The sequence below is a fragment of the Fusarium vanettenii genome (assembly GCF_000151355.1).
Source record: "Fusarium vanettenii 77-13-4 chromosome 8 genomic scaffold NECHAsca_17_chr8_1_0, whole genome shotgun sequence".
NCBI lineage: Eukaryota > Fungi > Ascomycota > Sordariomycetes > Hypocreales > Nectriaceae > Fusarium > Fusarium vanettenii.
This window is the reverse complement of record NW_003315868.1, coordinates 801,025-825,086: the sequence shown is the minus strand read 5'-3', so window position 1 is coordinate 825,086 and position 24,062 is coordinate 801,025. Positions and strand designations below refer to the sequence as shown.

At 53.5% G+C, this 24,062-nt stretch overlaps 6 protein-coding genes across 6 annotated transcripts; 2 read left to right on the top strand and 4 right to left on the bottom strand.

The window, feature by feature from the left end:
- Window positions 1–78: 78 nt before the first annotated feature.
- NECHADRAFT_101219 (uncharacterized protein) lies at window positions 79–2,881 on the bottom strand. Its single transcript, XM_003046943.1, has one exon. The coding sequence runs from the start codon at window positions 2,814–2,816 to the stop codon at window positions 294–296; it is 2,523 nt and encodes an 840-aa protein (XP_003046989.1). The 5' UTR covers window positions 2,817–2,881; the 3' UTR covers window positions 79–293.
- Window positions 2,882–6,512: 3,631 nt separating this feature from the next.
- On the bottom strand, window positions 6,513–7,173 carry NECHADRAFT_83527 (uncharacterized protein; the record flags this gene model as incomplete). Its single annotated transcript, XM_003046942.1, has 2 exons — window positions 6,513–6,809; window positions 6,862–7,173. 2 exons carry the CDS (start codon window positions 7,171–7,173, stop codon window positions 6,513–6,515), a joined length of 609 nt encoding a protein of 202 aa, XP_003046988.1.
- Window positions 7,174–12,578: 5,405 nt separating this feature from the next.
- Window positions 12,579–13,340, top strand: NECHADRAFT_83526 (uncharacterized protein; the record flags this gene model as incomplete). The annotated part of the gene is made up of 1 exon (XM_003047109.1): window positions 12,579–13,340. One exon carries the CDS (start codon window positions 12,579–12,581, stop codon window positions 13,338–13,340), a length of 762 nt encoding a protein of 253 aa, XP_003047155.1.
- Window positions 13,341–13,680: 340 nt separating this feature from the next.
- Window positions 13,681–14,763, top strand: NECHADRAFT_45966 (uncharacterized protein; the record flags this gene model as incomplete). Its single annotated transcript, XM_003047108.1, has 3 exons — window positions 13,681–14,269; window positions 14,320–14,386; window positions 14,433–14,763. 3 exons carry the CDS (start codon window positions 13,681–13,683, stop codon window positions 14,761–14,763), a joined length of 987 nt encoding a protein of 328 aa, XP_003047154.1.
- Window positions 14,764–14,962: 199 nt separating this feature from the next.
- NECHADRAFT_62632 (uncharacterized protein) lies at window positions 14,963–18,659 on the bottom strand. The gene is made up of 3 exons (XM_003046941.1): window positions 18,113–18,659; window positions 15,938–17,831; window positions 14,963–15,892 (listed from the first exon to the last, which is right to left on the bottom strand). The coding sequence occupies exons 1-3, from the start codon at window positions 18,529–18,531 to the stop codon at window positions 15,128–15,130; spliced, it is 3,078 nt and encodes a 1,025-aa protein (XP_003046987.1). The 5' UTR covers window positions 18,532–18,659; the 3' UTR covers window positions 14,963–15,127.
- A 3,184-nt stretch (window positions 18,660–21,843) lies between these two features.
- On the bottom strand, window positions 21,844–23,389 carry NECHADRAFT_95340 (uncharacterized protein; the record flags this gene model as incomplete). The annotated part of the gene is made up of 4 exons (XM_003046940.1): window positions 21,844–22,106; window positions 22,163–22,429; window positions 22,481–23,270; window positions 23,354–23,389. 4 exons carry the CDS (start codon window positions 23,387–23,389, stop codon window positions 21,844–21,846), a joined length of 1,356 nt encoding a protein of 451 aa, XP_003046986.1.
- Between the last annotated feature and the right edge of the window lie 673 nt (window positions 23,390–24,062).

Sequence of the window (24,062 nt, the reverse complement as noted above, 5' to 3'; positions counted from 1 at the left end):
CAACGGCCATCAAGTTGCTGTGCCAGAACATCACAATACGTTCCATTCTCACTCGCATTCAACTCGATAGAACCAACTGCCACAGCACCATCCTTTTGTTCCATTTATAATGCCACAATCCATGTGACATATGCTCTACCCCAGGTATGAGTTACAATCTTATGCTATCCACCCGCAGTCAAACCAAGACTGAATGACTCTCCTATCCGAAAATGAATCGCCATACTATTACAATGCTCCTAGATGAAAAAATGACCATGTATATACTTTGACCCCCTTACGCAATGTCCTCCCTACTCAATCACGATATCCTCCCCAAGTCTTCTCAGAGGTAGCTCGCCCACCATTTTCTCCACACTACCAAAAGTGTTGACAACGTCCTTTGACTCCTCTGAGAAACCCATACGCATGCGTCCGACACGCTCCCACACGACTCGTCCGTTTCTTTCGGTGCGTTCCACCACGAGAAGCATCACCAGAGACTCTTCGACGAACCAGAGCACCGTCATCTGCTCTCCCTTGGCATGCCTCTCAATGTACTCCCGAATTGATCCAGATCCCCGGCTCAGCCGAACATCGACGCTCACCCGGTTAAAGATCCAGCCCTCAGGGTGCGTCCGCGCCTTGACCCGGTCCAGCACAAACGGATTCGGCACGTGAATGCCATACGGACGGATAGGCAGCGACGGCGGCGCAGGAGGCATGCCCGTAGCAAGAGCCGATGCGCCAAAGTCGTACGCCACGCTGCCGTCACGGTTGACGAGGACAATGTTAGGCGAGTACGTCCAGCGGATCGAGTTGGGGTCATTGCGGGATACGTGTGTCGCCGTGACGTAGTGGTGGGCGTTGTACTTGCGCTCCCGAGCCTTGCTGTCCGGGTCCACGACAGTGATGGATGAGTACAGGTCGACGGGGCCCTTCCATCCAGCCCATGTCCAGCTGGGCATGTGGGGACGCCTCGTAGCTACCACGCCGTCTTTGTGATGCCAGAAGCATGTCGAGAGTGCAAACATGTCGCGAGTACGTGGGAGACCTGTAGCTGGCACCACCTGGTCCAGCTGGGGTGCCCAGACGGGGATGCCCAAGATGTTGAACATTTTGCCGGGACCAACTGTAGTCTCGAGTCGTCTCAGAATACCAAGGAACGCGTTGAGTGAGTCCTGGTCGTAAGTCAAATCGCGGCGCGTGTAGTTGCCGATATGTTGGTCAGCCTCTCGGAAGATGCTCAGTGTGCTGGGGTCCTCCGCCTTGCCAGGCAGTCTCTTCCATCGTTCCCAGCTGCCATCAACGAATGATACACCATTAAACAGACCCGGTCTCATAAAGTCGCACATTCTCTGCTCTTCCATGTCGTGGTAGAACTCGAGAGGCAGGATGAGTGACTCAGGACAACACATGCCCTCGCACTCCCAGTACATCTGCTGGTCGGTGAAGATGAGTCGCCGACGTGCCAGCAAACCCTCTTGATACGTCCAGCCTCGCTGGTACCACGCCGAGTTTTTGATAGCGAGTCTAGGATCTTGAAGACTCGACACGAGGGTAATGTCCGAGTTTACAAACTCGTACTTTGGCTGAGGGGGTCGATTCCTCGATCCCACGCCAGGGAGACCATAATCGGCATCCTCACCACATGCCGCGATGATGGCCAGGATAGCACCCTCAAAGATCTCATCCATCCTCGCAATCTGCTGCATCTTCTCCGCCGGCCGCGTGTGGTCGATGCATAGCCTGTCGACCCATAGATACCTGACACCGAGATCCTTCGTGGCGATGATGGCGTCCCAAATCACCTTGGGCCAGCTCCCAGGAGCTGACTTTTTGTTCCCCCACACGTAGCTCAATGCGACATATCGATCAGTGATGGATGCGTCCACAACTGTTGGCGGGTTCTTTGCGCAATCGACAAGTCGGAATCCGGGCATCTCATGTGTGATAGGTTTTCGCCCACAGCGGCCTTGGTGATAGAACTCGCAGAATCGCAGCCAGTCTTGGCCAATGGACATGTCAATCGTCTGCTCAAGCTCACGACCCCAGATTCCACGCTTCAACCAACCACTCGTGTCGGTGAATGAGCTTGCCCGTGAGTGCCTCCCCTCAGATCGCGCACTCAGAAGCTCAGTCGGGGCTGTATCAGGCATAGTCCGGTAAAGCATCCCCGAGTCGCGGAACCAGTCGGCGCTCACATCCCAGCTGAGAGCGCCATCGCCGCTCTTCTTGGGTACGACGCCTAGAAAGGCAGGGCTGAGTCCCTTGCTCTTGTTCTTTGCTCCATGGCCCTGCTCAAACATGATGTGGTTGTCAATGAGATAGTTGGTGTCTCTGCTCGAAAAGCCAGATAGGTACAGATCGCCCTCTCCTTCGCTGGGAATGTGCACGGACAGAAACAGCTTGCATAGAGGGCACTTTGTGATGAAGCGATTCTCCTCAAGCTCCTTCAATCGACCCATAGAGTGCTCCTTGTTTTCAAAGGTGTCTGCCGCTGCCGGGTCCAAGGCCCTCATGAAAAAGTCGTCCATGGTGTCAAAGGTAGAGTCGATATCAGCCGCCCAGCCAGCGCACGCCCGGCAAAGGTTGGGATCCTGAGGCTGGCCACCCGACCTGTCGGAATGAGCTGAAGGGCTGCGGCTCTTTCGCCAGCTGATGCGTCGGATGAGAGATGCTCTCCGTGGCTGTCGGTCCTCATCTTCTGGAGGAGGATCCACCGTCAGATGCTGCATCATGTTCTTGAGAGGATTCCGTGATCGCCGCTTCTCGACGCCGCCGGGCGACACCGGTGGCGTGGTGAAGGGTGAGCCAGGCTCCAACGTCTCTGGCATGATGGCGGATGGTATGCTTCAGATCGCACACAAATGATGTCAGACAGAAGGATTGAAGACGGAAGAGAGGTCAAAGGAGACGCCGTGGACGCTCCGTGATTCTCGGGGTCGAACCGGTGGTGTCTCACGGCTATCACCCCCCGTCTCGGCTCCTGCTTTCCGGGGTCCCACTCTTGGCTCTGCCTGAGATTGATGGCTTGTCCCACCGGCGCCGAAAAAAGACAGGGGCTTTAGGGGGCAAATCTAGCGCGGTCGGGGCGATATAAGAAGTTGAGTAAGAGAGCCTCGAGTCAAGCAAGCGAAATGGTTTTTGTCAAGGCGGGAGATGATGGCCTCTACCCCGGCGGACAAGGCTTGGTAGGCTTCTCCAGAGCCAACGGCGTTTAGTGAAGCGAACGGCGTTGGAGACAAACGAGATGAAGGCGGTGCAGACTGGGCTTGCCGCTGAATGGATAGAGGTGGCTGCTGTATGGTCCAGTATGGATGGGAGGTGGTGGTGAGGCGGGGTTGGAGGACAAGACGTTGGGGGCCGAGAGCTGAAGGGGGAAGAGAAGTTTGTCTCAAACGTGACGGGATCAAGAGAGATGAAGTAGTTGAGTCCAACGGTTGCCTTGTCTTGTCGCCTTTAACAAGAGACAATATCCCATCCGTGCCTTGCCTTGGCCCGCCTTGGCTTGCGAGATGACGAGAGCAAGGATTCACACGATATGGATCCTCCCCCTGGAGTCTGGGGCCCCTAGTGGTCCAAGAAAAAAATGGCACACTTCGCAAGTACCTACTCTGCCTTTTAATCTGCTGAATCACAGCATAAAAGGCTTATGATTATAAATCTAAGAGTTTATATAGAGTTTAGAATATTATTTATTTATTTTATATTTTTATTTATTTATTCTGATCTAACCTATATCTATATAGCCCGGCAAAGGTCTCATTGCCTACCTGCAGTATGCCATTTATTTCTTGGACTTGGTGGGCCCGAAGGAAGGAAATCTGGTCGAATGGCGCCAGCTGAGACAACCCACAGCGACCGACGAGGCCAACAAACGTCAGTGTCTATTGGTCGAAAAGCTAGCGGTGTGCTGTTTGCTGGGTGTCTATGCTCATGTATGAGCAGCCGCCTGAGGCTATCGCGCACTCCTGGGTGGACGAGGCTGGGGCCCGTGTGACACTGCCTCAATTGAGGCGCGAAAAACAAAAAGGATGCGTTGTTTTTGATGATGTTTGATTCACCAAGGATCCAAATTTAAGAATCATGTTTCTTTGTGAGAAGGTCCCAAGCCTTGGCTGTGTTTCAAAGTCACGGGCATGATCATGTGGAGACACAGAAACGCGCCTTTCTTTCTTGTGCCAGGTGCAGCTATTCTCGGGATGAACTTATGACGTAGCCGGGCGCTTCACCAGCCAAACTCAACAGCCTGATCACGGGCATCTCACTTGGCAGGTATTTCTCGCACATTTGTGATTTGAAGAGTCACTGCGTCTTTAACCGGGCAAATTGTGCAAATCTTTTTGAAAGGCGCAGTCGCTGCCTTGGTTTCAACCCCGCCCGCGGCTGAATCTTGACATGCCCAAAAGCGGCTGATCTCAGCTCTTGGCCCCAACACAGCCCAAATTGCAGCGATTCTGCGCCCATTTGTTAGACGAGGTATTTTTAGATACTAAGGTCTTTGACAAGGAGATTTTTCACGAAGTAAAATATCTTTTGTTAGCTGGATTAAACTCATCAAGTCTGCCTTGCCAAGGAACATGTCTGTGATGAACATTTACCCTAAACCGCTCACCAAGATGTCTGTCGATTCACGGCGTCTTCACTGTCAACCCTACACTCTGTACGCCTGTATGATCAGGCTCATGGTTGTAGGGTAGTCGAGCAAACTGATTAACCCAAATAGACGCTATGATATCTCTACAGCTTACATATACGCCCATAGAGTCCAGTCCACCTGCGTATGTGACCAAATAGACACTTGAAACGGTAGTATATCAACCATCCATCACTACCTCGGTCACCCACAAACTAGTCAAGTTACTGTATTCACTATCCTTCTTCAACACCAAACCAACACCAATCCATCCATCTCGGCACTTCTCCTCCTCTCCACTTCCCGACACGGCCCTTCCTCCCTCCCGTCCACCCCCCACGCCCAAGCAGCACCCTTCTTCTCCTCTATCAGACTAGCTTCCCCCAGTAGTTCGTCTCCCGGCTGCGGCGGTAATCGCCAAATCTCGGGTCCCTCGTTTCAGATCAGCAATCATCTGCCCTTCCTCCACGTTGCCTTGTGACGTCGCTAGCTCATCTGCTAAAGACGCCCTATCTTGAAGCCACGAGGCAGATCTTATCACGAGCCGCTCCGAAGGCCGATGTGCCGAAGATTTTAATCACAGGAGAATGTCAAATCGAAGCATCAAGTCACAGAAGAAAGTCAAGAATCTCAGGCATGCGGGCTCAATTCACATCTAGCGCTGCGCTACCTCGAAAAACCATGGCGGTCACAGTCGCTCACTCGCACGTCTCTGTGCCACTTCCTAAATAATCCAATCCATTGTTTGATTGCCAATCCGACTCTGCTCGGTTGAGGGGATGCTCCCCTATTGCGTATCCGTGGGAGACATGGTCGTTACAGGCCTGGAGGCTTCCAGAGGCGAGTGTTGTCGGTTTGAATGGAGTCGGGAAATTTAGTGCTGTGAATGTTAGAGACTGTAGAGTAAGACACTGGCTGGGTACTTACCTTGCAGCAAGAGCAGGTGCTGCAGGCAGAGTTGTCGTGGTTACAGCAGGAGCTGGAGTCTGTTAGCCAGATGATCAGGAGAATGATGGTCATCTCGAGTCGATTCAAGCCCATCTGCAGAAGCCAAAGCACTCGGCCAAGGCCTTCTGTACAAGAGACTAGGAGACTCGAGGAGCCATTGATGAGGAGGTGCTCACCAGGGAGACATGTTGATGGTTGTTGGTGAAGAAAAGTCTTCGAAAATGTTGTATAAGTGTTTGATGTGAGTGTTGAGTGTTGGATGCTTGTTGGATGCAGAACAAAAACTCGATTTGGAGCGGGAGGACAAGCCCTTCTTATACCTGTTCAAGACGGAGCAGGACCTCCCCTTCATCCCACCCTCTCTTCGAGTCTCTACCATCCATCCTCTTCCGTTGCCTGATCATCGTATGCTGGCGTGGGCGTGGGAGGTCGGAGTGGGAGGTGCTCCACTCCTCCCCGTGCAAGGACAAGTTCCGTCTCTTACACTCAGAGACGGATGTCCAACCATGGCCCGGGGGCCTTTCCCAATGTCACGCGGCACCGACGCCTCCCACCCCGCATACACATGTATAGTGTAGGAGGGCTTATTCCCGTAATTGGCTGGGGCCATGCACGCTGCTTTCGAGCACAGCTTCCCGCAGCACACCTCTGCAGTGCGAGCTACCCGGCATGTTTCGAGTTCCCACACAAGCTCTGTTTACTCATGCCCAGATGCAGCGCCCTCCGCGTTGAGCTTGCCTCCCTCAATGACGAGCTTCTTGTCAAAGTTGCCGGCCGGCCAACCGTCGTGAGAATTGCGTCGCACTGCAGCGTTGATCCTACAGAATCGAACGGTCCATGCCGAGCACAGCACATCTCTTGCGGGTGGGGACGAAGCCTATCCGGATCTCTCGAGTTGGTGTGATTGGCGTGCGGGTGAGGCCTTCTGCTGACCTCTGAGTGGGATCTAGTCGGGGGGCGGCCACGTAGGGGCTGCCCCAAGGCCGGGACCATGTTCCAAAAGGAGGTATCGAGCGCCTGTAGCTGAGTCCGGATTCCGATAGCTCAGGCTAGCTGCCAGGTACGAGAGACGGTACCTGGACATGGTGATAGGACTTGTAAGCTCCGGGTGGGGGTTGACTAGGCCGTCAATGGGAACCCGGTTCTCATAGAGCCGGGTACCGAGCAGAGACATGGGTTCGTATCTGTCGTCCACATCGGTGAATACAAGCTGAAGCTTGGGGCGTGCGACGGTGGTGAAGCTCTGTTACACTTGGAGACCCTGCCTGCGTGGCGGGCTGGGGCACAGTTCCCACTTCGGCATGACGGGCAGGCTCGTCCTGTACGTGGACAAATGAGGAGGCCTCGAATGCCGGATGAGGGGGGGCAACACGGCGTGGGTGTTGTAGTGGATCGTGCTCGGCGTGTAAGAGGGTGAGATCAGGGTGAGTAGACGTCGACGAGATTGGACCAGAGTAAAGATGGACATGGGGATCGAGTAGGACAAAACATGTGAGTGTGGATTGCACTCTGGTAACGACAGCCGCCGAGTGGAGCTCCGGATGGGAGCCGTTGTGCTGGGGACGGCGGAGCCAATAATGGGTGAAGCCAGAGTCGTGAATGACCATGATAAGGACGACAACATCAATTGATGCTGCGGCCGTCGAGATGGACGCTATTGCAATAATGGTGGCAGCGGCAGCAAACACTGCGACTAGCTCGACGACGTGAACCAGTCAACATCACGACGACAGAACGCGACGAACCAGTGTGATGTGCACGCGGCCAACGTGATGTGAAGAGGGAGTGTGAGGAGTGACATGGCCGCAGCATGAGATGAGGGATAATTGGGAAACGGGGAAGGGAGAATCCCAAGGTGGATGGGACCACAAAAGCCTTGGACATGGACCGCTCAGAGCGAACGGCTCAGGAAGCAACCTGGATCCGTCATGCATGCATCCCACGCATACGGTTTTAGCTGGACTGGGAGAGAGGGCAGGTGGTGTGTTGTACCAGAGGTACTTGGGGTAAATAATCGACAAGAACGCCCTCCAACGGCGTGCGTGTATACGACGAGCAGCAATGGGAAAGCCGAGGGAGGGAGAAGAGACGACAGCAGGGATGCGTCGTCGAGAACGAGGCAAACGGGGGGTGACTTTGTGATGAACCAACAAGCGTAGGACTACCACGCCGCCCGGTGATGGGATTTTAGTCATGGGAAACCACCGGGCTATCGGGTGGTGTGGGCGGCCCAGCGTGGGAGAGTGAATGGGATCGCAGCGTTGGGGGGAGAAAGGCTGATGTGGGAAAGGGGGCAAGGCCGCCATGACCCACGCGGGCGTGGGAGGGGAGGTCAGGCTCGAGGTGATCGAAACCAAGGGGAGAAGAGAGATGGGGGTAAGTTGGAGGTAGAAAGAACTTGACAAGAGATTTGACTGACAATGACAAGGAGATATGGTAGAGGGCGCTTACCTCGGCGAGAGAGAAATGCCCATCCAAGGCGTACATGGCTTCATGGTCGACCTTTGCCGATAGGCAACCCTCTGCCTCTAGACAAGTGCCTGCTTCTCTTGCTCCTTACGACTTGTAAGCACACAACGACATCAACAACTCCTCTCATCATCAACTGCGTCACATCCCCAACCACGGCCATTCTCGGGTCTAGGATGTCCTCCGGCAGGCATCACAGTGAGACGACCCGGATCAAAGCCCGATCGACAAGGACACGCGACAGTCGACTCGTTCCGGAAGGCAGCCGTCAACATGTACAGTCCTAGGAGAAGAACGTGGGATACGTTTCTTTTCCTGTAACTCGCGTCGCGGATACAGCGTGCCGGGATCCTCTTCTTCGTGGGGGAGACTGCGAGACGGTGAGAGTAAGAGAAACAGAAAGAAGAAAATTCTTCAACCTTCATCGTCAGACTCGGGGAGCAACACGTCCGTGGGAATGGGGCCATGAGGTCCTTGGACCATGCGAGTCGACGTGTATTGAGGCATATACCGTCTTTCGTTCCCGGGAGAGTTCCCAATCAATGTCAGAGACGGGGGGAACAAAAGGATGTTGACGTCTCGGTGTCAAAAGGGTAGAGGGAGGTCCTGCGAGTTCGTGACCGTCAGATGCTCGTGGCGATGGGCAAACATTCCTCAAGTTGAGGATGAGCCAGTCTCATCAGAGACCTGTGTCGAATTTGACCGATCCATGATTCTTGTTCGAGTTGTCTTGACTGAAGGGTCGGGAAGAAAGGTATGGTCCTCAAGGTGAGTTCCTCAGAACATGTCCAAGAAACCACAGGCCATCCAACAAGTACATGGTAAAAGCTCGACAACATTCATCCCCAGAAAGAAGCAGAACAAAAACCACCTCTCGGGGCGGCCTCATTCTTTATACTCACACTTTACCAACAAAAGACAACACCAGTCTCAGCCTTACCAATCCCCCCCTCACCCCTGGATCGTGGCTTGCTTCCTTGATGCAACGCTTCAGGATCTACAGAAAGGAATGATAAAAAATGCACGCCCATCGCGAAAGTCCTCATGTGGGCGATTTTGGGTGCGGTTGTACAAGCAGAAGTGGTGTTGGGGTGGTGTTTTGCAAGGAAAAAGAGGACATCAGGGTGTCCATCAAGGTGCGCGCCTGTCCATCCGGGTTCTCACTGGGAAGAAATGGGAGCACGCACGGTTCTTAGTGGTGCGATGCGAAAATACTCTAAAAAATGCAGAACTTGACTGTAAAGTTGATGTATATTACTATCTTTTTACCAAAAATTACTGTCAACAATGGGAGTGATTTTATTAGTTTACGGCGTAGAGTGGTGAGACTATGTCGTTTTGCGAAACCTAGTTGTTCTTGGCAGGGAATAGGCTTATCAACTCGTACTGGGGTGAGTAAGAGTCACTGGAAACTCGACTCACGAAAAACCCTTTGGAAACGAGAAAGAAAACATTGGTCGAACAAATATAATGACCCTTGCTAGTCTGTTCTATACCTATATCAACTTAGCTTCTCCCCCCTTTCCCGACTTGGCGTTGCCATATCCTCAGCCTTTCCCCAGATCGAATGCGTTTGCCCCCCGGACTTGATCACATCTCTCGTACAGCATGCAAGGCACAGATTCCGATATGAGAGAATCAAACTGTTTCTAGATGCAGTCGCATTGCATTCTGACCGGTTGTGGCACAGCAGCGTCCAGACTCGAACCCTGGCTCCTCCTTGACGTCGACCACCCAGCTTCTCGAAGACTCGACCCGAACGAAGGTTACTCGATTTCTTCGAGGCCAGAACAAGCTTGATCGGTCCCCGGAAGCGGTTACTTCATCTCAAGAGCTGTACAGGCTCGGCTATTATCAGACAACCCTCTGTCACTGCTCGATCGTCATCTACGTCATAGTTGTGCTGGTTCTGGTTCTATGTACCAAGAGGATATATCACAGCCTCACCTCAACTACCGCCTCTTGTTTCTTCTTTATAACCTCGATTAGTTCTCTGCTAGCTATACAACACTCTTGATAGACGCTGACTCCTGTTCCAGTCCGATCCTCACCTCGCCCTTTGAAATCTTTCGAGGTTCTCACGGCATACAACTCCCCATCGGCCCCCCTTCTTCAGACGACTCCCCCAACAAAACCACCACATACGACCATAGCTCGTAGAGAATACGGGGTCCCGTCCGCTCCCCCAGAGTCAAGCTGCGAAGCGCCGGATTAGTAGTTGGGTCGGTGACGACCAGCGAATCCCCGGTGTTGTATGTTTTTTTGCTCTCTTTTAACTTTTTGGTATTCTTCTTTGGTAGCTCGTTGTTGACCGTCAGTCTCAAAGGGTTGTCATCGATGCTCTTGCTCGTCTCTTTCGTGCCGCGACCCTCAACTCGTCGTCCGCAACATTAGATCGAAATCGAACCAGAAGCACCTGGACTTGACCCTTTTCGTCGTTGTTTTGCTCATGCGTTGGGATTAAACACGGATTTTGCTCGAATTTCATACCTGTTCGTTTCTGGATATCTGTAAACATGGGAAATGTTGTATGTCTTTGGTCCAACAACTGGTATCCAGCCTAGACATCACTGCCAAACCCCAAGAGGAGCAATGAACTATTGAATGATACATGTTATCCTCTGTAGTCATCCTACAGTATACAAGACCTCTTGAATCTCCCATGGCGTGGTCAACTATTAACGCTATCGAAGCTGCGTGACAGGCCATGTGATGGAGTTCCATATTGAAATCCCAGCCCGCCCTGATATGCAGAAGTACAGAACTAAACCCAGTGCCTCGGAACCCCGCGCGTTCGATTCAAGAGAAAGAAGGGCTTACTCTTACCCCAGGATCTCTGCGAGTTACCAAGTTGGGAAGCAAATCCAGTACCAAGCCAATCATGGGCTGCGTCAGATTAACACAGCTATAGTAGCGCCTGGTATACACTGTTTCTTTCCTCCAAGTCGATAATGGCTACGCTATCATCGAATGGTTGTTCAGAAGTTGATCTGTTCGATTGAAGCACGTTGATCTCTCGGCTCTGAGTTTTAGTCTTCCCCCTGATGCTCCCAGTCTTCCAAACTCTGATGCAAACCAACCATGCCCTACAAGACCAATTTCACTGCTCTATTCAAGGAGGTAACAATTGGCCAAGCTCATCAGTAAATCAACTGGTGCCATCCAGCTCTCACCCCTGTCTTAGTAGTGATAATCAGGCCAAAGCTGTTTGACACGGTTGGGAAACTGATATGCAAATACGCTCACTCCTTTCATGGACTCTTACCTCTTAACTTCCAATTTCTATCAGCAGAACTTGCCTTTTCAGCCAAAACACCGCATTTTATCCAGATCAAAGTAAGGGCACGCCTCCCCTCCTATTCGTGTCATATCTACTTACCTCCCTAAATTTCAAGGCCCCTCACCCTCGTAATTCTTTACCCAATTGCCTTTGTATTATTCTCCCCCCATCGTGTTGCAGGCCGGTTCAGTGAGTGCTCACATCAAACCAAGTCAGGCTAAGGGCTGCTGCTCTGTTGGGACTGCAGACACTTACCAAAGGCAGCAATGAACTCCTTGTTTAAGGCTCACATTACATATTTATGCTAGATATATGCTGCAAATGCTATTACGTGTAGCCCCAAGTAGTCGTATTGTCACCTCGGGTATTAAACAAGGCATCCGTGAGCCTTAGTAGTCTCGAATACCTAACTGGCTCCCACTTGATCACTATTTCTCTTCATCAAGCAAAACGTCGGTAAATAATACCAAGAAGAGATGAATACATTTATCGGTAGAATAGCATGAATCACAGTATCACACAACACCGCTTGACTGATCACATGCTATGTCGAGCGCGTGTGTCACCTTCAAGCGAACCAACTGCTGGGCCCAGCCCATCCCGGAAGGTTTGTACAAGTACCTCCCAAGGACCGTATGTGCGTATACCTCACCTCTCTCTCTATGCGCAAAGCTACCTATGAATAGGTGCAAGAAAGTATTGACCATCCCTATTCTAACCTTGCCTTGACCAGTATAAACCAGTAACCACCCAACGCCAAACCGAGGCGACATATGCGCCAAGAGTCAAAATACGACAGCATGAGCTATGCAGCAGCTAGCCCAGCTAAATGCTAGTCAATCAACTCAAGGAACCGGGGGCAAGACACCACAGCCGCTGATTAGTGGCCGTTGAAGCAAGTCATCGGTTGCTCCACTTGGTCAACTCTATCCCACATGCCTCATGTATTGACAACTCTCCCAAGATGCTTCGAGCCTGGGATAGGTGAGCTCTATACGTTTCTGGCCCCCTTGAAGAGTTTCGACGCCTTTCAGTTGGCATCTGCTTTTGCTAGAAGCTCGACTGTTCTTATCTCACCGATTGACTCACTCGGGACTGTCCCAATGCGGGTCCAAAACCAGCTTCCTCATCAGGAACCACGCCAGGACAAAAAGACTTCAATCCAGCACAACAAGTAAAACTACATAAAACACCATCAAAGGAGGATATCCTCTCGTAGAGTAGAACATTCTCTCACAGCATTGACTCACTACCATAACAACAATGTCTTCAATTACCCTTCGCCCGGCGACCCTCGCCGACAGCGACGCCATCTCCAACATACACTACGAAGCCCTCAACAAATACCACGTCTTCTACGGCGCATTTTTCCAAAGACATCCACGCGACATCATCCGCATCGGAAATCGTGGTGCAATCCAAGATCCAGGGAGGACCGTGGTGGTGGCAGAAGAGGGGGGAGAGATCGTGGGGTTCATAATCTACCAGATCGCGAACTCGAACTCGAACAAGAGCGAGGACGATACGCGGGATGGACCTCCGCTTCCCATCTCGGAGCCGAAGGAACACCTTAGGGAATTATGGGATCGGTTCAATGAGAGGAATGCAGAGATGGACAAGTACAAGGAAGAAGCTATCAAAGGACAGAAACACTACGGCACGTTTCCATCTATTAAACCCGCTGAATGCTATTTACTGACTTGTAGTCTAGAAGTCCTCCAACTCATGGTTCACCCGTCCCACCAGCGAAGCGGGGTCGGAGGCCGGCTCCTAAGCTCCGCGCTCGCCAAGGCCGACGCCGACTCAGCTCCGACCCTCGTCACGTCGTCGGCCGAAGGCCACGGCCTGTACCTCAAACACAAATTCCGCTCCTTGGGAAAGACGTGGCCGGTGGATAATGCGCAATGGGCGGGAGAAGCCGCAAAGCTCGACTCCAATCTCAGACCAGATTTTGTAGCGGCGTGCAGCGACCTTTACGAAGAAGAGGATTGCATGATCCGGCAGCCAAGCTTCCGAAGCTCTTGACTCAAAATGATTGGCTCGGCATCTAATTCGTATTCGGGTTTACAAGGCCCCCCGCTCCAATCATTAGATAAGATCAAGATAAAATCCAGGTACAGAGATGCTCTGAGGGGGGGCAAAGCACGACCCCTGGTGGGCCGAGTGCAGGGAAATTAATTGAAGCGGACACCGCCAAACCCCGGCTCCGATGGAACGAAAACAGAAGGGTCTCTAATAAAGAAGAAAAAAAACTGGCGACCCTTTTTTAACTTGAACAATTCACTCTTTAATTCTTCTGGGACAGAGTCAATTGAGTGCGGATTGTGTTGTTTTCAGTTCAGGTTCTCGTGTTCTCTCGCCCATCATGGATTTCCTCCTCGAGATCCTCGACCCCATCGTCTTCGATTATGGATACGCCTACTTCTTCCCCCAACAATCTTCCTCCTCTCCGGCGTCTTCCGGATTCTCGAGCAACACGACCGGCTTCACCGACTCTACCTCAAAGACTCCCTACGACGATGCCTACTCGCTCAACTTTGGCTCCTCGCTCGCACGCGACAACATCTACCGCCAGTGCTCCTCCATCCTCCTCATCGCCGGCTTCGGCGCGTCCATAATCTACGTCATCTCGGCCGCCCTGTCATACTACTTCATCTTTGACCGTCGTCTCGAGTATCACCCGCGTTTCCTCAAGAACCAGATCCGTCAGGAGATCCAGTCGAGCTTCTTTGCCATCCCCATCATCGACCTCCTCACCCTGCCCTTCTTCCTCGGCGAGGTCCGCGGAAAGAGTCTCCTGTACACCAGAATCGACGAGTACGGCTGGTGGTGGCTCGGCGTGTCTACTCTCTTCTACATGATCTTTAACGATCTGGGCATCTACTGGATTCACCGCCTGGAGCACCACCCCAGCATCTACAAGTATGTCCACAAGCCTCACCACAAGTGGATTAGTAAGTCAAGCCTCTCTACACCATCATGAGAACCAAACTAACAGTATCAGTTCCCACCCCCTGGGCTGCCATCGCTTTCCACCCCGTGGACGGATACCTCCAGTCTCTCCCCTACCAGTAAGCGCTCTCCCACCTCGACAGCTTCACCAGCTAACCCCTTTAGTGTCTTTGTCTACATCTGCCCCATGCAGAAGCACCTCTACATGTTCCTCTTCGCCCTCGTCCAGGTCTGGACCATCCTCATCCACGACGGCGACATGATTACCGGCCACTGGCTCGAAAAGTTCATCAACTCTCCCGCCCACCACACCCTCCACCACATGTTCTTCACCTGCAACTACGGCCAGTACTTTACCTGGGCCGACAACTACTGGGACTCGCACCGTCCCCCTATGCCCGAGCTCGACCCCATCCACGATGCCCTCAAGGTCATGCGCGAGAAGGGCCTCGTCGACAAGGACGGCAACCCTATCAAGAAGGCCAAGGGCGAGTAAGCCCTGACGCCACGCACGACACGACCCTTTCAATCACAACACATATGGGCCCACGCTCACAATCACGAACGGCCCTTCTGATGCCGGCATCATCACGGAGACCCCTTGGCTTTGTCCAGACCTCGGGCTCCTACGAAAAGTTTGACGAGGAATCAAGTAGACATTTTATAATCACAGCGATGCATACAAGTTATTTTTTGTTGACAGGAAAATGTATTGACAAGAGGATATTAGCGATAAGCATAATAGTGAACATTCTGAGACCCATGACACATATCCTTAAAACCTGTCCATCAACTCTTCACGACTACCTACCCCCTTTTGTTCAACTCGACCCGCTTTGTACTCGAGTCAACCGCGAGGCTTAGACCTCAGGCTGACCCTGAACCATGGGATGCGTGTCGATTCCCAGGCCCATTCGTCGCTTGAACGCCTTCCAGACTTCCAAGAGACCAATGTACATGACAACACAGCCCGCCACCACTCCCCACTCCCACGTGAGGCCCTTGTGCTTGAAGACCTCAGTGTTGAGGTAGGGGATGTACACCACGGGGAAGATCATGACAAAGCCAAAAACAACAGACCAGAAGAGGAACCGGTTGTGGTAGATGGTCTTGAAAACCGAAAACGGTCCAGACCATCGCTCGTCCATCGCAAAGAGACTGCGGTGGAAGTGCTTCACCTCCCACGCTGTCACCAAGAGGAGGAAGCTCAGGGTGGAAAAGGTAGTTGCGCGGGCACGGTACACGAGATCACAACCCTCGGTTCCAGCTTCGTTGCAGTCGGCCGGCATAGAGTGATAACCCTTGCCGGATGATGCGTAGTTGACGAGCATAAAAGCGCACAGACAGAGAGAGCCAGAGCAGAAGCCGTACACGAGCTGGTCGCGAACCAAGTCCCGAGTAAAGACGCCAGAGCGAAGACTGCGGGGAGGTCGACGGAGAATATCAGGGGAGGCCTCCTCCAGGCCGAGACCCAGGGCAAGAGGAGAGGAAGTGACAAGGTTGGCCCAGAGAATCTCAAGGGGGGACAGAGGGAAAACGGCGACATTCTTGACATCCTTGAAAGCAAGTCCGATAAGAAGGAGAATGACTTGCGCCAGGTTGGATGTGAGAAGGTGCAGAAGGAACTACAACTGTTAGCAGAGTCTGGGAGCATGGGATTGAAAACGCACCTTCTGGATGTTGTCGGCAAGTCGTCGGCCCTCTTGGATACCAGTGACGATGGAGGCAAAGTTGTCATCGGTCAGAACCATGTCGGCAGCTTCCTTGGCTACATCGCTGCCACGGTCTCCCATGGCAATACCAACGTCAGCCTGCTTGAGGGCAGGCGAATCATTGACACCGTCACCAGTCATAATACAGAAGGCCTTGCGGCGATGGAGAGCCTCAATCATTCGGACCTTGGTCAAGGGGCTACAGCGAGCAAGAACGACGGGCAGCTCATCTAGAGCGTCGATCTGGGCGTCGCTAAGAGCACCAAAGTCGGCCGCCGCCATGACGGTGTTGGTCTTGAGGGGAACGTCCTTGTTCAGAATACCAACCTCGTACGCGATGGCCGTGGCGGTCTTGATGTGGTCACCAGTGACCATGTGAACAGTCACACCGGCAGCGCGGCACTGGGCCACAGCTCCGGCAGTTTCAGGGCGAGGGGGGTCATAGAGACCGGCGAGACCAAGGAACTCGAGTTGGTCCTCGACCTTGGCTCGCTCGTGGCAGTCTTGGACATTGCCATTCATAGCCTTGGTGGCGATGCACAGCACTCGCAAACCTTGACTAGCAAGTTCCTCGGCTTTGGCGAGGATTTCTTTCTTAAACTCTTCCGTCTCATTGAGCTTGGTCAGGAGAACCTCAACGGCACCCTTGGTGTAGACCTGACGGGTCTTTTCGACCTCGTTGCCGTATACGACACTCATGAGTTTGCAAGACGAGTCAAAGGGATGCTCAGCAACCAGCGAATCGTTGGTAGCCCTGTTCTGGCCGAATCTCATGGCAAAAACCTTGAGGGCGATTTCGGTGGGCTCACCAACAGCCTTCCATTCAGCATCTTCGGAAGCGGTGATGACACTACTAGAGTCGGTCTCCGGTTCCTTCTTGCCGTCCGTGACAGTGGCGTTGTTGCAGAGAGTAAGGGTTCTGAGGAAGGCGTTCAGACAGCTTCCAGCCAGATCGGCGTCCCAGCGGACAGTGCCGCTTCCGGGATCATATGGGTTCGCAGTGCCTTCAACGGTTCCCGAGAGATTACCGCGAAGCCAAACCTTGCGGGTAATCATGCGTCCTTGAGTCAAGGTACCAGTCTTGTCGGAGCAGATGTTGGTGACACCACCGACGGCTTCGAGAGAGGGCATTTGACGAACAATGACATTTCCGCGGACCATGGCCTTGGTGGCAACAGCCATCGTGACGGTCAAGACAGCGAGCAGAGACTCGGGAATGACCGCCACACCAACGCAGATTCCGTAGAGCAGGACCTCATCGCTAATCTTCCAAAGGCTGACGGAAAAGACGATGATGGCGAGCAGGATGGCAAAGGCAAACAGGAGCAGGGCAAACTTGCTGAGTGTGACCTGAAGAGGAGTGCCCTCGAGACCAAGAATTCTGCGGGTGAACTGGTAGGCGTTGTACAGGGCACGACCGAGGAAACCCCTTTCGGAGTTGTCGGTCTTGGTCTTGCGTAGGAGCTCAGCGATCTGGCCAACCTCTGTCTCCATACCAGTGGCGATGACGATACCGGTGGCACGTCCTCGGGTGACGGAGCTTCCAGAGTAGGCCAGGTTGACGCGGTCGCCAATGGGCATATCCTGATCGGTAAATACTGCCTCGGGCTTCTTGCTGATGGCAACAGATTCACCAGTGAGGAGCGCCTCATCGGTGGAGACGTTAATGCCTTGGACAAGGCGCAGGTCGGCGGGTACGACATCACCAGTGACGAGGGAGACTATATCGCCCTTGACGAGCGTTTCGGCCTTGACAGTTTCACTCTGGCCATCTCGGATGACCTTGCACTTGGGAGTGGACAGAGCATAGAGGGACTGAATAGTCTGCTCAGCGCGGTAGTCCTGGATCAACCTAGAGAGCGTTGCATGTTAGCAGGGTGCGAGCTTGGGATAGCAGTGCTTGAAGACGCCATGGCAGCTTCAGGATATGGCTCAGGATTCGGCCTCGGTGCTTGGGGCTTCTGGCCTTACGCATGGCAAAATCACAGGCTTCACCGTGTGGCAGCAGAGGGACAAGTAAACGGGACAGAAAAAGGGGCATAGCAATATGCGACAACGATGTAGGGAGTGGCAGCAGCGGCAGCGACCAGGCAACAGCAGATTGGCTGAGCAGGCGCGGCGGCAAAGACATACCCGACAACGATGTTGAGGACAATGACGGCGGCGACGACGCCACCCTCAACGTAGTCCGAGATAGCAAACGACAGGGCGGTCACGGCGATGAGGACGACAGTCAGGGCATTGGCGATCTGCTGTATGAAGATCTCGTACAGAGAGATGCCCTTTGCGCCTTTGATGGAATTGGGGCCGTCCCGAGCCAGGCGGGCGGCAGCCTCCTCGCTACTCAACCCATCGTCAACGTCCGACTTGAGGTCAAGCGCGACGGCCTGGGCAGAGAGGGTGTGAGGAGATCTCGGCTTCTCTATGGCTAGGTCTGGGGGCTCCGCTATAGGAGGCTGGTCGTCCTGTCCAGCGGCGACGGTCGACGAGTCCGACGTGGTGGTAGTGGCGTGAACTGCACCATTCGCGGCTTTAGATTCGGTTTCTCCCATCGAATGGGTGTTGGTATAAGCGAAGACTGTTGTGCCGGGCGGCGATGGGGGTGAGCTGCGACGACGGGCTCTTGGGGCTGGCTGCTCGACGAGACAACCAAGAAGAGGTTTAGTAAAGGTAGGTTGGCTTGCAAACGTCCCAAAGGGATGTAAGATGAAGGGGATAAAGATACGTGAAAGGTGCTAGACCTGGTGAGAAAAGGAAGGGGAATTGAGGGAGAGGAAGGCAGCTTTATCTATCCACGGGAGGCCGGGGAGGAAGGAGGGACGGGAGGGGCAAAGAATCACGGACGGCAAGCGAAGTCTCCCCTCTCGCTCTCCTCTCACACTCACAGCCTGGGAGCTCCGATGGAAGCGGTCTCCCGGGGGTTGGCTTACAAGTGGAGGCCGAAGTGATTCGCAATGGATGCCGGCGTCCGGCCAGCGGGGGAGTGCAGGTGATTCAATTCCCACTGTGCAACTACTGTGAGCTGGAGATAGGGGCCATGCGCCCGTCAGAGACAATTGGTGACAGATTTGCTTGTGCCCATGGCTACAACCCCACTACAGGTGCATCTACTTTCTTCTTCTCAGTGCGTGTACTTGTAAGCCAAGGTGAGTTATCGAGCACGAGCATCGTCGAGATTAGGTTTGGTGGGCTGTAGCGGGTCGACACACCCTGGGGGACTACGTGGAACCCATGTCTCTCCAGCTTGTGACTGGCTGGGAGACTTTGCCGCGACTTGCCAGCCTGCCTACAGTGGCTGAGTGATCTGGTGGGGATCCATGTACCTCCAAGTACCGCCGCACGCGGGCGAATCAAGTCGGTGCACACCCCCAAGGTCACGAGGTCCATGTCGAGTGGGAGGGAGACGGGACGGGATTGGGAGACCAAGACGCGCAGAGTCGGATCGTCATTGTTGTGCTGTTCGTCCCTCTTCCCCTCCTCCGTTCGGGCCTGTTTCATTGTCGTCATCGAGAGTAATTGGGGCTAATGCACAGCGCGATGGAAGCGACCTAGGGAACGGACGAAATTAGCCGCCCATCGCGGGGTTGTCTACAGACGAGGGGCCTGGCTTGTGCGACTCGAAAGCGCAAAGACTGTGAGACAATGCGGGGGGATACAGCTTTCATACCCATGGCATCCATGGCAGGTCAGTGCAAACTGGGAGGTCATTCCAAGGGGCAGAGGCGCCCAAACAGGCTCTCGTTGACCCTTTCAGCATGTGCCACACTCAAACGGCAGCGAGATCCCGTTGATACCGAGCTGTCCATCCACACTATCTCCCTAGCGTCCCATGTTCCAGCAGCCATGTGTGGGAGGCCGTATGTATCCCAGAAATCCAAGAGACCTTCAGAGACAAGATCCAATGCCAAGCTGGACCATATCCACATGACGACCCTAGCTGATGCATCCCCATCAATCCCCCAGCGCCCAATCGCTTGTCTTCTCGCTGTTGCCGCTTCCCTCTTGATCAGGACGAATGCTTGTTTGCCCTTGGCAATGGGCTTGTGCTTGGCGAGATACACCAGTGTACAAGGTCTCGCTTTGCCATTATTGCGTGGTTGTTGTTGCTTCGCCTCAGCCAAGACGACGAACCCATCACCTGCCAGTCCAAGAAAAGTCAAAGACTTGGCAAAGTGTTTGATGTGCTTGACTCAAATCGACGATTTCTTTTTTCCGAACAGATGACCCTTTTCCGTCGCCTCTATTGCCTCTGGCCGCGCGTTTCCCTGTACCTATTGAGTCCCCCCAGCTTTTTTTCATCAATTATCTTGCCTCGGAGCCTTTCCTCAGACGGTCTGGCCCAGGCATGGCCTTCGCGGCTCTTGAGACAAGAGGGCGCTAATAATTAAGCTTAAGCAGGGGCCTTTGCTTCAAACCACCTTGGAACAACAACCCCAACCCCGGTCCCACGGCTATTCCAAGGTCCTTCTTCTGCTTCCGGTCCTTGCAGTGCGCCTGTGGACGTCACCATGCTTCGGTGAGTCTTGGCTGTTGTGGAATATCACCGCCATTTCACCGGGGCGAATCCATCAACTTGCCGTGCACATGGGGAGGTGTGATTTAGACCCTCCCCCAGGGAGGGAAATAAATGCGCAGGCTACGTAATTTTAGCCAGTGGGGAAGGATCCTCTGATCTTCAACCTGGTTGCTGCGAGTTCTTTCTCCCACTGTGTAGAACGGCAAGGTTACGGTCAAGGGTCAAGTGTGAGGCGGACTAGTCGGAGCCGTCTTCTGGACTCCGGCCCGGCCGTGCGTATGCCATGTTCCGGCCGATGGCCGGGGTAGAGAAGACGTCGTCCGACGGCCGAGACGGTCAGCAGCGGCAGTCACTCGGGTGTCTGTAGGACAAGACGGGTGTAAAAGAGGAAAACAATAGCCATGTTAGGGGGCTTGAACAAAAAGAAAGTAGACGGATAATGGCGCTGAACAGGCGTAAACTTACACGGAACTCCGTACCCGATGACACGATCCCTCCAACGTAGCATCTCCAAGCAGGTACGGAGAACCATCCGTACAGGCAAACGGATATCCTTTACAACCTCTCGCTCACCGAACCCATCCTCTCGTATCTCCGCGCCCACCATCACACCACGCATCCAGCGATCTCTCCTCATTCTCACGTCTCATCCTCCCTTGCTTCATTTCCCCCCCACCTCAGCTACAACTTCACAACCCCTCAAGAACCATCCCCTGGCTTTTGCGGGGTGCGCCATGAACTTGCTGATTCTCGACCGCTCCCCGTAGGATGAGATGGTGTGGAGAATGCAACAAAAAAAAGCAACGCCAGTCGTCGGGATAATTAGGGACCTCACGGCGGATAGGGTGCCGCGAAGTCAGGAAGTTACCAGATTAGGGAATGCCGACTCTGCAGCCAGGGCACGTGGGCTTGGAAGAGGCACAAGGAAGATGCTTCTAGTAGCTGTTGAGCGGTTCGTCAAGGCGTTGTAGCACCAAGATGTTGATGAAAGTCCCTCAATTGCATGGATGGATGGTACTGAGACATCAAGGGCCTCATCCCCGACGCCAAGCGCGTCCATACAACTCTACGCACAAGCAGCCATGCACCAGGAACAGAGCAATCGGGTGATTCCCGGCCTAGATAACACCGAGGAAGCGATGAGCCAACGGCAGATAGGTAATGTCACGCATCAGTTTCTTCATCTCGGCACAGCTTGCCAATATTGTAGCTATCAATTGCCTAGATACACAATCGCACAGACACTTGTGCATTGCTGTGAGCCTAGTTTTCCCGTCATATAACCCAAAGAGACGAATAGAGGACCACGAGTAGATCTGCAAACGCAAACAAAGCAAGAAATATGGCCTCATCCAAGCAGGTTGATGTACGGCTCCGGCCACTTCCCCCACACGAGTGGCTGATCGCCCAACCGCCCGCTCACCGGCGAGAGTAGCTTGATCTTGCGTCGCTCCTCATCCACATCGGACACGTAGAGGAAACCCATGACGCCTGCGGCGCGGACCGTATCGGGCGACTCCTTAGGTGTCGCGTGCATGATGGCCAGCGTCCAGTGTTGCATTGGTGTCGACGGCTCTTCGCGGGCTAATGTCTCGCCGTTGTATGTCGGTTCTGGTAGGACGTTAGCAACATGTTAACTCGCATGTGGGATCAAAGGTGAGGCATACGCTCTGGTGTATGGTACACGACGACATTGTCAAAGTCTACCTGCTGAATCAGGGGGCTCAAGGTCCGTCTCGAGTCACCAAAGAAGTACTCCTTGATAGCGGCCTCCCTCGCGTGCTGCATAAACATCTCGTCACGCTCAACGACGCCGTCGGACTTGTCCATGGGCACCACACTGATGGGCTCTCCAAGGCTCGTCCGTTCGCTTCCAAAGCGCTTGGTCAACTCCCCACTGATATGCGAGGAGCCAACCACGATGACAACATTGACTATGACCACGTCAGCATTCTGTTAAAGTTCAAGTTCATGGGAGTACCAACTGGAGAATTCATCCACAATATGCGAAATGAGGTCAAACCCGTCCTTGGTCTGCTCGGGGAGACCCGTGCCATCGATGATAACACCTGAGCTCTTAACATTCTCGTCTTCGTTCAACCGTCCACTCACGCTACCCGCCAGTTTACTGACAAGCTCACGGTAAAAGTCGGGATCCTCCTCGGGAGACTCTAGTCCATAGTAGAATACCAAAGGTAGCTTGACAGGGACGCTGCTTGGGCCACTTGTTGGTGTACTACCCCAACCGTCCACTGCCTCAGGATCCATGATGGTCGCAAGCACACTGGCGCTCAGCGTCCCTGGAAGACTAAGCAGCCCTTCCTTGGGGTCTGCATTCACCACCAAGGGCTGGTAGCCCTGTCTCGTCGCATAACTCGTCAGAGTCCTCGCCAGCGTCGTCTTGCCCGTGTTGACTCCTCCTGTAATGAGAACCCTCGGCCCTTCTCTTCCTTCTCTTGCCGCCGCTTGGCGCATATCGTTAAGCTGCCCATGTAGGTTCAGATGTGAATTGGCGACATTCTCGGTCGGGTTCCCGTAGTCGGCGATGGATTCGCTGTCGCAGCGTCCGTCAATCTCGAGCTCGCATCCGTGCCAGGTTAGGATCTTGGACTTGACGCCAGAAAAGATGTACGCATTGCGAGGGGCTAGCTCGACCCCATCCTTCTCAGCTGTACCAGAGAGGACCTTGACAATGACGGACGAGCCGTGGGAGACTTGGAATCGCCATTCGCAGACGGGACGGAGGGCGAGGACGCGGGTAGAAGAGGCGGTGGGCTGAAAAGTTAGCGAAGCTGTCGAGAAGCCTGGAAAGCGGCGATATAGTCGTCTGACATCCATCTTTGACGGAGGATACTCACCTGCGAGGGGATCTGGCCCAGGCCTGGAATCGACATGACCGGCTACATCGACTTTGAACAAAGAAAGTGAGTGTAGTCGTCCTGCGATCGCGCGTGCGCGTCTGTGCGTGGGGCTGCCCTTGCGATGGAAGCTTTCCAGAAGCTCGATGTAAGGGTGTGTGGCCGGGGCTGGGATGGTGTCTGGAGGGAAAAACACCAAAAGCTGGGGTCGCCCCACGTGACATAAATACTCAAGCAGATCTACCCCTATTGACTTGGGGGCATTTCTGTCACCACGTCTTTGAGCAAGAAACACCAGAGGGTGTTTCTACCACCTCGTGGCCTCCACCGTGAATGCTCGAAATGTTCCTAGATCGAGATCCTGCATGAGTTCAACCCCCAGCTTTCGGAAGAGAAACCGAGACACCCACAGACAGCCATTGCCAAAGCTGTCATGTTCCTCCAACCGTCATCATTGTCTCACTTGGATAACTTGGATAACTTGACGCTTCATGGTCATGAATCAACAGATAGGAAGGAATTAGTTTCCATTCGGGTCAGACAGCTCAAGGTCTGATGTCCCGTTCTTTTGTTTGAGTTCCCCAGGCTTGATGTCCTGCTCTATTGCCAGGTAATATGTTTACATCCCGATGCTCCCAACCTTGCCTCAACGCCTGTCCCTCTGCCTCGAGTGTTATCTCGAGACGCAAAATCAAGATCCCCATGGTTG